General features: G+C 37.9%; 1 protein-coding gene across 4 annotated transcripts in view; it reads right to left on the bottom strand.

Moving 5' to 3' along the window:
* The window catches only part of Atp7a (ATPase copper transporting alpha), a 244,070-nt gene that overhangs the window by 61,645 nt on the left and 167,779 nt on the right, over positions 1 to 14,646 (bottom strand). For all 4 annotated transcript variants that reach the window (XM_063246120.1, XM_063246119.1, XM_023565589.2 and 1 more), the window contains 5 exons: positions 14,388 to 14,551; positions 4,488 to 4,649; positions 2,450 to 2,526; positions 2,025 to 2,250; positions 760 to 993 (listed from right to left, as the gene is read on the bottom strand). In XM_063246120.1, the coding sequence (XP_063102190.1) occupies positions 760 to 993; positions 2,025 to 2,250; positions 2,450 to 2,526; positions 4,488 to 4,649; positions 14,388 to 14,551 (863 nt within the window). The remainder of the gene's footprint in view (positions 1 to 759; positions 994 to 2,024; positions 2,251 to 2,449; positions 2,527 to 4,487; positions 4,650 to 14,387; positions 14,552 to 14,646) is intronic.

Here is a 14,646-nt window from a genome sequence, read left to right as displayed (position 1 = left end):
CCAATAGGATCATGGGAAAAAGACAGAACTAGGCAAGACATTTAAGAGGAAATATAAATATCCAACATATGCAAAAATGCTTATTCAGTTTGAAAGAAAAGCAAACTAAAGCAACGCTGTAACCATTTAATGCCTACAAAGCAAGAAACTACATAAGATGCAATACTGATAATATATGAAAATCATTTCAATGACATATTCTTGCTGGCAAAAACTGTTATAATTTGTAGCACAAACCACTGTACAATTTATGGCCTTTATCCTAGTGATTATATCCTTATAATAAAACACTGAATTGACAGTTATTACTCAAAAATATCAAATAATCAACTAGACTGCAAAAAGAGCAAAAAACTTTACAATGTTCAGGTTACAGATTGGCATATACACAAGGCTTCCAGTGCCATTAAATATAAAGGTTTGTGGAACAAGATTAGAAAGTAATGTGCACTACAGTATTGGATTTTTACTGTCAGTATTTTAAACCAACACCAACTGATAATGTAATATAAATAATTAAATACTTTCCAAATGTTTCTCTTAAATTAACCATGGGCATATTCTACTATCCATAGTATTAATTCTATAAATTAGGTAAATCTACTAAAAGAGCATTCAACTTAAATTCCTGCTAAAACAAAAATATTTCTTCAATAAATGCTTGACTATATAAATCAATGTTTATTTCCAATAAGTGGTACAAAAATATTACAGTCATATTACTGAAGACTTTAACAAATGTCACTCTTTCATATTTACCTTTGCTATATGTTCAAGCCATCGACCTAGTGCAATAAATACAAATAGCATAGGAGGTGTGTCAAAGAAAGTAATAGGATTCACTTTGGCTCTCTCATATGTTGCAACTAGAAGAATGACTGAAGAGTAGGCAAATGCAATTGTGGTTGCCAGAACAATCAGTACATCCATGTTTGCCGTCTTATGCTTCAATGCTCTGTAAGCCTGAATGTAGAAGTGCCAGCCTCCAAAAAACTGCAATATATAAATAGTAATCACTAAAATTTTTAATGATCAAATTCACATATATACCTCACTAACTTAAGATAAAGAATCAGTATTTACTTCCTCTGGCTTTTAAATAATCCATCAATATTAAGAGAAATTTAAATTGAGACAATTTTGTATTCTAGCACATGTGTGCACAGCAAGTAATTCAAATTGATGCACAAGCCCTTGAGGGATAACCTTATGATCCAATGTATATTCCATAACATGAAGAAAGTCAGATGATTCCTGATTTTTCTTTTTGATCCTAGCAAAAACTAAAGATAGCAAACAATTTTATAATATTTTGTCATAAACTTTTTTTATAGTACTGGGTATTGAACATAGGATGTTACATTGCTAGGCAAGTGCTTTACCACTGTGCTACACCCTAGGCCATTTTATTTTTTATTTTGAGGTAGGGTTTCATTTAGTGACCCAGGTTAGCCTCAAACTTGGACTCATCACACCTTAGTTGCCTGAAGAGCCAGGATTACAGGAATGACCCATTGTGTCTCACCTGGTTTGGTTTTTTTGGTTTTTGAGTTTTGATTTTTTTAGGGGGGAATGCTTCAGATTGATGCTAGGCAACTACACTACCTCTGAGCTAGATCCGGAGCACTCACAATGCTTTTTAAAATGATCGATGAATATGTTTATTAAATATAAGTAATCCTTTCCACAGAAAATGTTTATCTCAAAAGAAGGGAAGAAAACTTAAAGAAAGCAATAAAATCATGTGTCAGACAAAAATAACAGTCATATAGAATAGCAGATATGAATACCAAATCCAGAACAACTTTAACTCTTGTTCTCTGCTTTGTCATTAAACAATATTCTTAGGGATTAAAAAGAATCTGTCATCTACTTCAACTACCCAGTTTAAGATTATTAAGATTATGAAGTACAGATAATCAGACATCTGGTTAATATAGCTTTTGCAACTGGAAATAACCTGGCCTGCCACATTGTTGTTACATTTCATTCAATATAAATATATTTGCTAACATTTCACTTGCCTGTACAGGTACACACAATAAAAAAGACAGCAAATTCATAATGGACAATCCTGGCAAGATCTGGCGCTCCAGAAACATAGAAGAATGAATACTGATCAGGTCTTCATTACTGATGTTCTGATTATGATGAAGAGTTGAGAGGTGGTAGTCCATAACCATCATATATATCATCAGCCCCATGACAGGGATACAGAAAAAGAGGCTCACAAGGAAAGATCGTCTCCATCTTTCATGGAAAAAATAAGAAAAATCATTTTAGTAAGTTACTAGTGGTTGAGGACTCCATGTACTATAGAGAAATACAAGATGAAATTATTCCACCCCATATAAGAATGATACTGTAAGAACTGACATGCTAACAGGATGTTAAATTAGTAATGAGGAGTCAAAATTTATTTTGCTACTGAATCTCCAAAAGCACTTACTGTCTTATTTCTCGCTTATGGTCTAGGTGACTTGCTGATCGATCCTTCTTGACCAAAGAAGCTTCAAAACCTAAGCTCTAAGAAAATTCAGAAGAAAAATTTATTTCACTCAATATATAAATATTATAGAGAAATTCTAAGTCATGGTATTGCTATTTACAGCAGTTCAGTTCAATTACTAAGTGCAAGTCACTCTGAGAAATATAAAAATAAAGGCATGCTTCTTTTTCTTAATTACCTTTGTTTCTAATCTTTTCTAATATTAAAAAGTAATATTTCCTTAATTCTAGTTCATGCTTATCCTAATATTATCAATCTAAAAATCTGACTCAAATTCCTTTGCCCTCAGTTATAGGTCTCTTCAAGTTCTCTATTAAAGGCCACAAAAGGTAGCACCATACCAAATATATTATTCAGTCTTGCACATGAAGTCTTGATTCTTGTTCCATCAGAAGGGGAACCCACACACAAAACCTCACTTTTCCTAATAAAGTATAAAAAGGAAACTACACCTAAGTAAGACTCATGCAAACATTGACAGTAATACACACTATATTTTCATCTGCTAGAGAAACTGGTACAGTCCTATATTTCTTGACATTGTAGCAAAGCACAGTGAAAAGGGTAACTCTGAGCTTTAGAGAGACAGTAATTAGACTTGAATCCTAGTTATGATACATACTAGCTACTACATATGACTTTCAACAAGTAAGCTCTTCACCTGAGTTTCCTCACTTCTAAAATGAAAAGGACCACATTGCTGTGGGAATTGAGCTGACACTTTGGAATCTTGTATACCAAGTACTTTGTGTTGTTACATCTTGTGTCTTGGTTATTCAATAATGGTAGTGCCACAAAGATGTTAATGGTATTGTTACCTATCCTAACAAGATCTTATATAAAATACTAATATACTTTAGATCAGTGATGGCAAACCAATGGCACATGTGTGACAGCAGGCTGTTTATATCAGTGAAAGCCTTGTTAGTGTTTTTCTTTTAATGTATCAGTTATTTGTAAACTAAAACTTAGTATTCAGATTTAATTGCACTGTTGACATGTTCAAATAAATAAGTGGATTTTAAGTTGCAGTTTGGGCATTCAGTCACTAAAAACTTCATCATCACTGATTTAGATCATTAGAATACCAATTTTATAGCACACTTTCCAATGTATCACTGCTCAAAATTTACTGAAGACACAACAAATTTGGCACCAAGAAAAAGACTCAGTATTTTACATATTTTAATTTAATGTAAAAGTGGGATTTTTAAAAAGTGGATTTTTTGCTTTGTCTCAAACAATAATGCATCTAACTTGATGTTTCATTTTCTTAGTGATTAACAAAAATCTTAATGATGAACTTAAAATGAATTGTACTTTATTTCCAGTTTCTAGGGCTAGGGGTGTAGCTCAGAGGTAGTACACTCACCTAGCATGCCTGAGGTCCTGGGTTCAGTCCCTAGCACCACACATACAAAATGTCTTTATTTCCAATTTCTTAATGTTTTTAAGTGATATGTAGTTATAAGTCTGATGGTAATTTACAGTATAAATAAATCTTTTCCAAAATTTTCCTGATGACAAAGGGAAAAATACAGCCATATTTACATAAAACTTTTTTTGAGACAGGGTCTTGCTGTGTAGTGAAGGTTGGCTTTGAACTCACTATGTAGCCCAGGCTGGCCTCAAACTTGCAGCAATCCTCTTGCCTCAGACTCCCAAGTTCTGGGATTATAGGTATATTCCACTGCATTTGTCTTATTTACATTAAATTTTGCAGTGAGTTAGGTCTGTAATCCTAGTATTGTAGAAGGCTGAAGCAAGAGGGTCACAAGTTCCAGCCCAGGGACTTAGGGACTTAGCAAGATCTTGTCTCTAAGTTAGAAAATATATAAAGTCAATTTTGCAGCAGATCTTGTAAGGAATGTTCAAAGCAGTCAGATTTTTTCACTTCCTATCTGATGCAATCCAGATGTGATTCAAGGGACTGTTAACTGAACAGGTTAGAATACAGAAATGCAGTCTTGGCACTTACTTCAATTGTATGGATAATATCTCTGGGACCAATGATTTCTGGATCATATTTAATATGTGCTTTGTTGGTTGCCAGGGCCACAGAACAGTAAAAGATTCCTCTGTGTTTTGTAAGAGTAGATTCAATTTTATGTACACAGGAGGCACATGTCATTCCTCTCACCTGTTAAAAACAAAGCCTTTGTTATTCAGAAATATACTTTTTTCTCCATTAAACATGAGTTACTACTTTTAATTAAAAAACCTCCAGGCAAGATTTTACTTGCACTTAATACTATGCTTTACAGATGATCATTAAAATATCATTGTTATATAACAGTGAATAAACATATACTCCCAGCTGCAACAGTATCTTAGTTAACTTTTCTTTTTTTTCCTTTGTTGTATTTAATCTCATGTTTAAAGAATGAATTTCATATAAAGCAAACTTTAACGGACCACCCACTTTGCTGATAGTTGCTTTTATAGCTTCATAGTTAAGGTGTTTACTTTGTATTTCCCACTCACTCAGGGGCTGAGGTCTTTCAAAGCTCTCGGGTTAGGCAGGCAGCCCTGGTGTGCCTATGTAGCTCTTTTTCTGATTCTGCTTTGCTTTTCTTTTTCCCTCTCCTCTCCTCTCCTCTCCTCTCCTCTCCTCTCCTCTTCCTCTTCCTCTTCCTCTCTTTCTCTCTTTCTTTCTTCTTCGTTCTGATGCAGGGTCTCCCTGTGTAGCTCTTGATTGACCTGGGACGCGGAGATGTATTTTAATCAAGGACAACAGCCTTGCCCTAGGAGTCAATGGTTTCAAATCATTGCCCAGGAAACCACAGGGACCAAGTTAAGAGTTTCCCTCAGTAGCTTCTTTTTCACCTCTTTCTGCCGCCTTCTGTTTCTCCTCCCTCCTCTTCCAGTCCCCTTCAGGCTTGTCCCCTAGGTACCCAGGCAGTGGGGAGAGAGCCTAAAGCCTTCACCTTGAGCTTCCTCTTCAACCTTTTCACATTTTTGATTTTGAAGCAGGCCCTAGCTAAGCTGCTAAACTGCCTAAGCTGGGCTCCAACTCTCAGGTATCCCCTCAGCTTCGCTCATCTTTCTGTTTCCTTTCTTCTTTGTTCTCCTCCCAGTTATTTCCATGAGACCTAAATACCTTCTTCAAGGGGAAGGGAACTCCATGATGGGTCTTTTCCTGGAGGAGTTTACAGCAGGACAATGAGAGAGTCACACTGGGTGGGGAAGTAGACAAAGCCCCCAGCCTCTGGTGTAGGACGTGGGAGCCCTGTGCACCTTAAGCTCTGCTGTGTGAGGCATGGCCCAGGTGAGTATTCAGGCTGTGCACCTGTGGATGGCTCCGGAGATTTCTGCCGTGGAGGTTTTACGACCTCCAAAGTGGCCATGGAGGGCTGCCCAGCGCTCTGCAGGCTATGAGAAATGGGTGTGAGGGTACCAGGAGGTGTCTTCGCAGTGTCTCCAGCTCACAGGGCTGAATTTCCCCACCGCGTGATGACAGTAAGGTTGCCCTGGTAGGAGAGAGGGCCTCAGGCAGGCAAGGCTGGATATCTGTGCTGGAATCTACAAAGGAATGTGGGAGCTGGGCCCCTAGTTCACCTGTGCCCCTCTCTGGACAGCTGGTCCATCTAGGGGGCTCAACTGAGTGTTCTGTTTTTACTAAGGATGCCATCCTTCTCTGCCTCATTTCTGTTATGCTCTTTGCTTACCATTAGTTGTCTGCTTCTCTTCTTCATTCTAATTTCTGCTCCATTCATTGAGGCCTCTCTGCCACTGTTCCTAGAATCCTAGTACTTTTCTCTCTCTCTCTAGAATGCCCTGCAGTATTCTCTGTAGAGCTGGATTGGTGGTTACAAATTTCTCCAGTTCTTCTTTGTCTTGGAAGGATCTTGTTTCTCCATTAATTCCTAGAGACAGCTTTTCAGGGTATGTCAATCTGGGCTAGAGGTTATTTTCTTTCAGAGCTTGAAATATTTCTCTCCAGGCTCTTCTTGACTTGATGGTTTGTTTCAAGAAGTCTGCTGTAATTCTGATGAGCCTTCCGTTACAAGTGATCTGTTTCTTATCTCTAACAGCTTTTAATATTCTGTTCCTATATTGAGTTTCTGGGATCTTATTATATGCCTGGGTGTAGCTCTGTTTTGGTTGTACATGGCTGGAGTTCTGTATGCCTCATACATCTGAGTATCATTTCCTTTTTCTATGCTTGGGAAGTTTTCCTTAATTATTTCTGTGAATAGCCTTTGTAGTTCATTTTTTGTACCCCTGCTTCTTCATTCACATTCTTTATTCTCAAGTTATAGATCCTCTTGTCATCTTCTAGCATTTCCATTGGTATTTCTAGTTTCCTTGTTATTTTTAAAAAAAGTTTTTCTTTTCATGTTCCCACATTGCAAACCCCGTCCTTCAGTTTGGATAATCTACCCTTAGTTTCTTTCAAGCAGTTTTGCCAGCTTTGAATGGAGTTTTTAATTTCCTGGTAATCTCTTTGAATCTGCTTCATGAATTCTATATTTTCTTCATATTCTTTATCAAATAGTTCTGTCCTTTGTTTGTGTTCCTCCATTCTTCCATCTGTGTCTTGAGAGGTGTTTAGCATTTTTTTATTAATCTATTTATATCTTGCTTTACTTGGTTCAATATTTCACTTTTGAACTCATCTATGAGGTCCTGAATATATTTCTTTATGTCCACTGATCCCGTGTCTGATATTTCATGTATGCTGTCCTCAATCTCTTTTGTATTTACATTTCTTGAATCAATGTTCTCAGGATTGGGGGCTGAGGGCTTTTTCTTATTGTTTCCTCTTCTCATATTTTTTGTTTCTTCCATACAGGCATATAAAGAAGGCCCCAGTCCTTTTGTTGTTGATTCTGGTTCTTCTGAAGCCCATTGGCTAGGTGACCCTGCCTATTCCAGTGTGCCACTGAAGTGCAAATAGGGATGGCATATGTTGGCCCCTCCCTTCTAGGTCAGCCAGCCCACTGAGGCCTTCACCGTGCCTTAGTGCGTGCAGCATGTAGGGAATTGGTCTGGGACACCCCACTGGTTTCTAGCCAGGGACGTGACCCAGGCCAAGCATATCTGACCAATCCCATCTGGGAAGTGAACAACTGACTGAAGTCTCCGCAGTACCTTGTTTCTGCAGTCCTGCCCGGTTCCAAGATGTCATCCCTTTTCCCGTGGAAGGGTTTTATTCCCAACACTCACCACAGGTCAATGCAGATCCCCTACTGGCTCTGCTATCTGTTGGTCTCACTGATCCCTGACCTCAGTGCACCTGTACCCCAGCACAACCATGGCTCTGGCTAGCAGAAGCATTGGGAACTCAGGAAGTTCACTTAGTCACAGCCGCATGAGTTTGGACACGCCAGCTAGTGCAGTTCTCTGGTTCGCTGCTACCTTCTGCCCTTATATCTCTTCACCAAGGCCTTCAGGTTTACCAGCCACCAGCTTCACTGTGCCCATGCATCTCAAGGTTCCAACAGTGCTTCTGGCACAGTGGGATGGGCTCTAGTGAGAGCACCGCCAGCTACCACCTTCTTCTGTTCAAGTTTTTCTTTTTTAAAATTCTTTCTGTGGACTTCAATTCTCACTATAGTTTCTTCCATGGTCAAGGGGATCTATGTCTTTCCTGCTTTTCCTTCTCCAGAGTGCTATATTCCAGCATCTGGGCTATTTCCTTCACAGAGGCTTTTTAGTTTGCTGCTTACTATTCCGCCATCTTCCCAGATCTGTCTTAGTTACCTTTCTTATCACTGAGATTAAAAAAAAAACCTGACACCCAAAGTAAAACAACAAAAGGTCTATTTCGGCTCATAGTTTGTAGAGGTTTCAGTTCATACCTGGCTGGCTCCATGACAGGGTACCATTGCAGACGAGAAATAGTTCATGACAAGGAGAGGTCAGAAAGGCAGCAAATAGCAAAGTAGTGAAGCAGCAAGGGATGACAGCAGCCTTCTTATAGTCCATCCAGGCTATTCATTCCTAAGAGTGGACAACACTTATACCCAGGGTGGGCCTTTCCATTATACACTCTCAGAAGTATGCCAAGTCAATCAATGGACTAATTTAGTAATCACACACACTTAATCCCCGTATCATACACCTGATCCAGCCATCTCTCTGAAAAAAGCCCTACCTATAAACATATAAAGCTCTGAGAGTACATCTAGACACAAGCTGTAACAAACAGATTAGATAAAAATGCACCTCTTAAAAGGCTCCCTTTTCTTGATACTCTATCACTCAATGACAGAGAATTCTACAACCATTAGTTCTTAATCCAGTGCATCATTTTCCTCCAGATTTTTTTCATCCTGCTTAGGTATATTATTAGAGAAAGTTGATGGTTTCTAAGTGTTCCGATTTCATAAACATTAAGGTGTATTTTTCTCTATACCTTAAGTGCAGATACACTTGAGTTAAGCATAAAATTCTACAATATATGTGCAGATCCTAGCCAGGCATGGTGGTGCACACCTGTAATCCCAGCACTCAAGAAGCTGAGGCTGGAGGATCATTACAAGTTCAAGACCAGCCTGGGGTACAAAGTAAACTCAAGGCTAGCCTGAACTGTGTAGCATGACCCTGTCTCAAAAAAAAAGACCAAAAAAGATGTGCAGATCCTTTCCTCAAAAAGCAATGATATGCCAGGGGTAGCATCACATGCCTATGATTTCAGCTACTAAAGACACTGAGGCAGGCAGGCATGGTGCATGCCTCTAATCCAAGGACTTAGGAGCCTGAGGCAAGAGGATTGCTGTCAGTTTGAGCTCAGCCTGGGAAACACAGTGAGTTCAAGACGAGCCTGAAATACATAGCAAGACTCTGTTTCAAACATCCAAAAGAGATACTGAGGCTGGAAGAGCTAAAGTTCAAAACCAACCCTGTCACCACAGCAAGACCCTTATCTCAAAAATTTTAAAGGGTTGAGGATATAGCTCAGTACATCCTCAAAGCCCTCAATTCAATTCCTAGTACCAGCCAGGCATGATAATGTATGCTTCTAATCCAAGGTCTTGAGAGACTGAGGCAGGAGAATTGTCATGAATTCAAGGCCAGCCCGAGATACATAGCAAGACCCTATCTCAAAAAAAAAAAAAAAAAAAATACCAATACCACAAAAAATGAACAAAAATAAAACTGAAAAAATGGTCAAGGACAATTGTCTTATTAGTTGCTAAGATAAAATATCTGATGCCCAAAATTAAGAAAGGAGAGGTTTGTTTAGCTCACAGTTTGTGGACGTTGCAGTTTATAATCCACTGGCTCTGAGACCGGGTGGCACATGGCAGAGAGGCAACAGTTCATGGCAGTAGAATACAGTAAAAGCAACAAAAACAAACAGGGAGGAGCAATCTTCTTTTCCTCTCTTATAGTATATGCTGGCTACCTGCCCAAAGGCAGGTGTAGCACTCACACCCCCAACCCCAAGAGTAGACAGTGATCCAATCACAAACTCAAGATTCAGCCACTTCCAAAATGCTTGCCCTGCATGATCATATGAGGTTTTGTAGGTGACATCCATACACAAACCATAACATTCCATCCTTGGCCCCCAAAGACTCATGTACATCCCTTTATGTAGAATGCATTTAGTCCATCTCTAAGAATTTCCAGGGTCCTAACAGTTTCAGCATTGCTGAAAAGTTTGAGTCCCAAGTCTCCTCCAAAACATAAGGCAAACTCTTAGCAATGAGCCTCTGTACAAATGAAAAGAAAGCTACAATACTTTCAACATTCAATGGCAGAAGACAGACATTTCCATTCCAAAAATTACAAAGGAGGAAAAAAAGAAATGGGACCAAAGCAATACCAAAATCCAGCATGACAAACATCAACTCCTTTAGTTCCATGTGTACCATCCAAGGCAATCTATGGTAGGATGTGAACTCCAGAGGGATTGGATGATTCCACCCCTACAGCATTCCCAGTGGTTGTAGCTCCTATGGTTTCTCTCTTGGATATGCCCTGCTCCCTCTTTACAGTTTTCTTCAGATGACCCATGTTCCTGGCTTCTCCAAACTTCTAAGGTCTCCACTGCACTTTTGGTTTCACACTCACAGCTTCACATACTGCCTTAGGAGCACAACGCCTGGTTATCTAGGCCTTCTGAAAACTGGGTGGAAGCCTTCGTGGCCCCACAACTCTTGCATTCTGCATGCACCTAAAATTCATGCCACATAAATAATGCCAAGGTCTACCAACGTGGCAGTGGCTAACCTTCCTACTTTCTTGTTTGTACAGGTTGAGTACCTGGGTCATTGAGAATTATTTCCGAATCTGATCTCAAGTAACAAATTCTCTGGGTTGTTGTCATTCTGGAACATGGTGCTCTGGGGCTTTCTTCTCAAAGCAAAATCTTTCATTTTTGCAGCCTGGAGGCTATAAGACTTGGAGTCCTGTTCTTGTGATGCCCTCAGGTTATCTTCTCTATTCTGTTCCTTCTCAGCAGTCAAGATCTCCTCTGCTCTCTTTGCAGTTCACAGCTTTTACTGGAGCTTCCTTTCTGGCCAACCTCACACTTTACATCATTCAGTTGGGCTCCCCGCTCTTGATTTGCAATATAAATCTGGCTAAAAGTCCCCCAACATTAGCCATGCTGCTGCCTCAACATTCAACCTCTTTGAAATTTCTTCAGTCATTAATATGGCAAATTAATATTAATTTGCCACCCTTAATCTCAGTCTCAGGCATAGTCTCTGGACAAACGTAATATGCAGACAAACTTTTTGCTAAGACACATTATCTGGAGTCCAGCAAACAATACAGTCCTTCTTCTCAGTAGAAACCTCCTAAGTCAGGTCTTAACCAGCAAGATTTCTATTAGCTTTATGGTCTTCTGAGCTATGATTAGAGTTTCTCAAACAGAATAGCCTAAGGCATTACAGCCCTGCTCTTTCAGGTGAGATCTCTGAACCTTTCCAAATTCTTCCCACAAACCACTCACATAGCCTCTTGAAAAACATGGTCAGGTACAGTCAGAGCAATGACTCCACTTATATGGTACCAAATTCTGTGTTAGTTATTTTTTCCTCATTGCTGAGACAAAATACCCAACACTCCAAAATTACAAAAAGAAAGGTTTATTTAGCTCACAGTTTGAAGAGGTTTCAATCCATGATTTGCTAGCTTTGAGAGAGGGTGGCACATTGCAGAGGGGCAACAGTTCATGGAGTTGGAAGACAGCAAAAAAATAAGAGCAAAAAGAGAAGTAGTAACATTCTTTGCCTCACTTATATTGTATGAAGGCTACCTGCTCTAGAGAAAGTGTACCACACACAACCCCAAACCCATCAATAGACAGTGAACCAGTCACAAACTCTAGATTCAGCTGTTTCACAAAAATCCCACACCCCAATAACAACATGAGGGTTTGGGGAGACACCCAGAAACAAAACATAACAACCACTGAAACACTGAAAATTGACCAAAAGCCATTTAGTACATCTACTGAAGTGATAGCAGCAAAAATGGTACATTCGGCTTCTCTAAATATTTTCTCCATTACAAAAAAATGGCAAAAATTGTCAGAATCAATGGTATGAATAGCTATTCTGAAGAAAACAAGACATTATGGTAGCCATTATTGATTTCCTGTTGTCTTGTTTTGTAGTCCTGTATCACTTGCATTTTGTTCTGTTCTGATTTGCTTTATTCTACTTTATTTTGTTTTGTTTTTAGTCTCTTTAAAATTAAAAACATATTAAAACTTGTACCAATCCAGGAAGCACTTCTTTTTTAAAAGTCAGATGAAACCTGATAAAATGGCAAGCTATAGGGTATTCTAATTCACTGTATTCTTATCCCATATCTTTTATTTCTGTGGTAGCTATCGAAACCAACACTCCACAGTTACGGAGAAAACAACTCAGAGATTCCACTAGAGAGGGCAGAAAGAAGATAGAACTGCTTTTTTCCACAGATCTGTCATTATTTGACCCTTCAATGGTTCCCTGAAGTAAATCCATTTGCAAAAATGTCTGCTTACACTGACTAGAACTCCATGAGTGCATTCTACACCTGAGCAATGTTCCCAGCCCAAGAAACATTTCTTGATAAAAAAAAAAGTTGTATTATTTGTATTCAAATTTTTTGCTTTAACTGGAGCTTGTTTTAGCATAAAGTTAAGGGGTTTTGTTATGGTGTGTGTGTGTGTGTGTGTGTGTGTGTGTTAGCACTAAGGATAAAATCCAAAATCCAAGGCTTTTGCAATGAACTACATCTCTACTCTTTATATTTTCATTCTGAGGCAGAGTCTTTCTAAGTTGCAGACTGAGCCTGAACTCACAATCCTCCTGTTTAAATCCTCTAGAGTGCTGGGATAACAAGTAGGCACCATTAAGCCTGGCTTTTAAATCTTTATAAGTAGACTACATCCAAGTTTTGTTTGTATAATTTAAAAATAAATCCAGGTATGAGATATACTATGGTACCTATTACTATTATCATAGTATCCTGCTGTTATCATGTTCTGTATAAATTTCACTGCATTGTCTCGATTGGCTTTGTTCTGTCTTGTTCTGTTGTATTTTACTGCCTTCAAAATAAGCAACAATTCAAAAAATTAAAATTAAAAAAATAAATCCAGGCATAGTGGCACAAGCCTGTAATCCCAGTATTCTGGGAAGGTGAAAGAGAAGGATGACAGGTTTGAGCCCAGCCTGGGCAACTTAGTGATCTAGTGAGAACCTTTCTCAAAATACAAAATTTTAAAAAGGGCTGGCATGTAGTACAAAGAATTTTAGTTCAATCCCCAGTACTAAAATAATTTATGGGTCCAAGGGAAGGTAGGGGGATGGTAAAAAAGTTATATCATGTACAGGCACAAATTCTCTGTGATGAATGCGACCATTATGTATATAAAGAATGTATGAATAAAATCTAATTAAAATATAAAAAAGGTTCAAAACAATATTGAAAAGATGCAAGTTTCTCTTTTCTCTTTTTACCCCATTGTACTCTCTTCCTACTAATCATGTACATAAACCAAATGATATTTTCCATAGGTGTTTATATACATATATATTACATAAGCATACAATACATGCTTCCACATTTTTACTTAAATGCCATCATACATATCATACTAGAATTTCTTCTGTCACTAATAAATGTCTTAAAGATTGCTACTTGCCAGTAAATACTGATCTGTTTTATTCTTTAAACAGCTGTAGTCTATAAAATAGCTATATATAATTTATATAATCAATTCATGTTAAAGAATATTTAGGTTAATTTTAAATTTTACTCTGAAAACTATACTATAAAAATAACTTCATGGCTAAGTGTAGTAGTGCATTACGTGTAAGCTAGGCACTCTAGGAGGCTGAGGCAGTAAGACCGCAAGTTCAAGTCCAGCTTAAGGCAATCTATCAGTTAATGAAACTCTATTTCAAAGTATAAAATTCTAAAAAGGGGCAAAGATATAGCTCAATACAAAGGTCCTGAGATTGATCCCCAGTAACACACACACACACACACATACACATACACAAATATATGTTCAAAATTGTATATATGGTCCTATTTTTACAAGACAGAACACCAAAAATCAATTTGCTAAGCTGGAGAAAATGATCACTTTGAACCTATATGCCTTACACCTAGTTTTATAACATTGTTTATAAAATTTAAATCTTTAGTGCATCCAGATCTGTTCCTTTACATGTTACTAAACAGGAACCATACAAATTTTAAAAGTCAACTTTCATTTATTAATTCAAACCCAATTCTTAATTTTCATTAACAGTTATCACAATTATATTTCATACTTGAAAACTAACTTTAATATATTATCTTATTTTCATTTTCTCCAGTTTATTATGTATCTTATCCACCCATAATTAACTTTTCTATAAACCCTCACTGAAATTTCCCTAGAAATCTTATTAACCACACAAAAACTCTTACTTACAACAAGTTCTAAAACACCATCCTCTTCTTCAGCAGTTTCTATCACAGTAGCACCAAACCCAAGTTCTCGGATGAACTCTGCAATCAGTGGAGGTTGTATAATGGTAGGATTATACCTTACTTCTGCCTTGCCAGCCATCAATGCCACAAGTACAGAATATATACCTAGGAAGATTGATAAGAAAAAAAATAGAGATAACAGTCTTTATCTTTTTTAAAAAGAGTAATGTTGTAAGTGTTCTTTATTTTGCGTCCTTTGA

This window comes from Cavia porcellus, unplaced genomic scaffold (assembly GCF_034190915.1).
Source record: "Cavia porcellus strain 051 isolate PalLab524CR breed Dunkin Hartley unplaced genomic scaffold, mCavPor4.1 scaffold_3, whole genome shotgun sequence".
In the NCBI taxonomy this organism is placed as follows: Eukaryota; Metazoa; Chordata; class Mammalia; order Rodentia; family Caviidae; genus Cavia; species Cavia porcellus.
The sequence above is the reverse complement of the archived record's forward strand: the minus strand, read 5'-3'. Positions and strand labels throughout refer to the sequence as shown.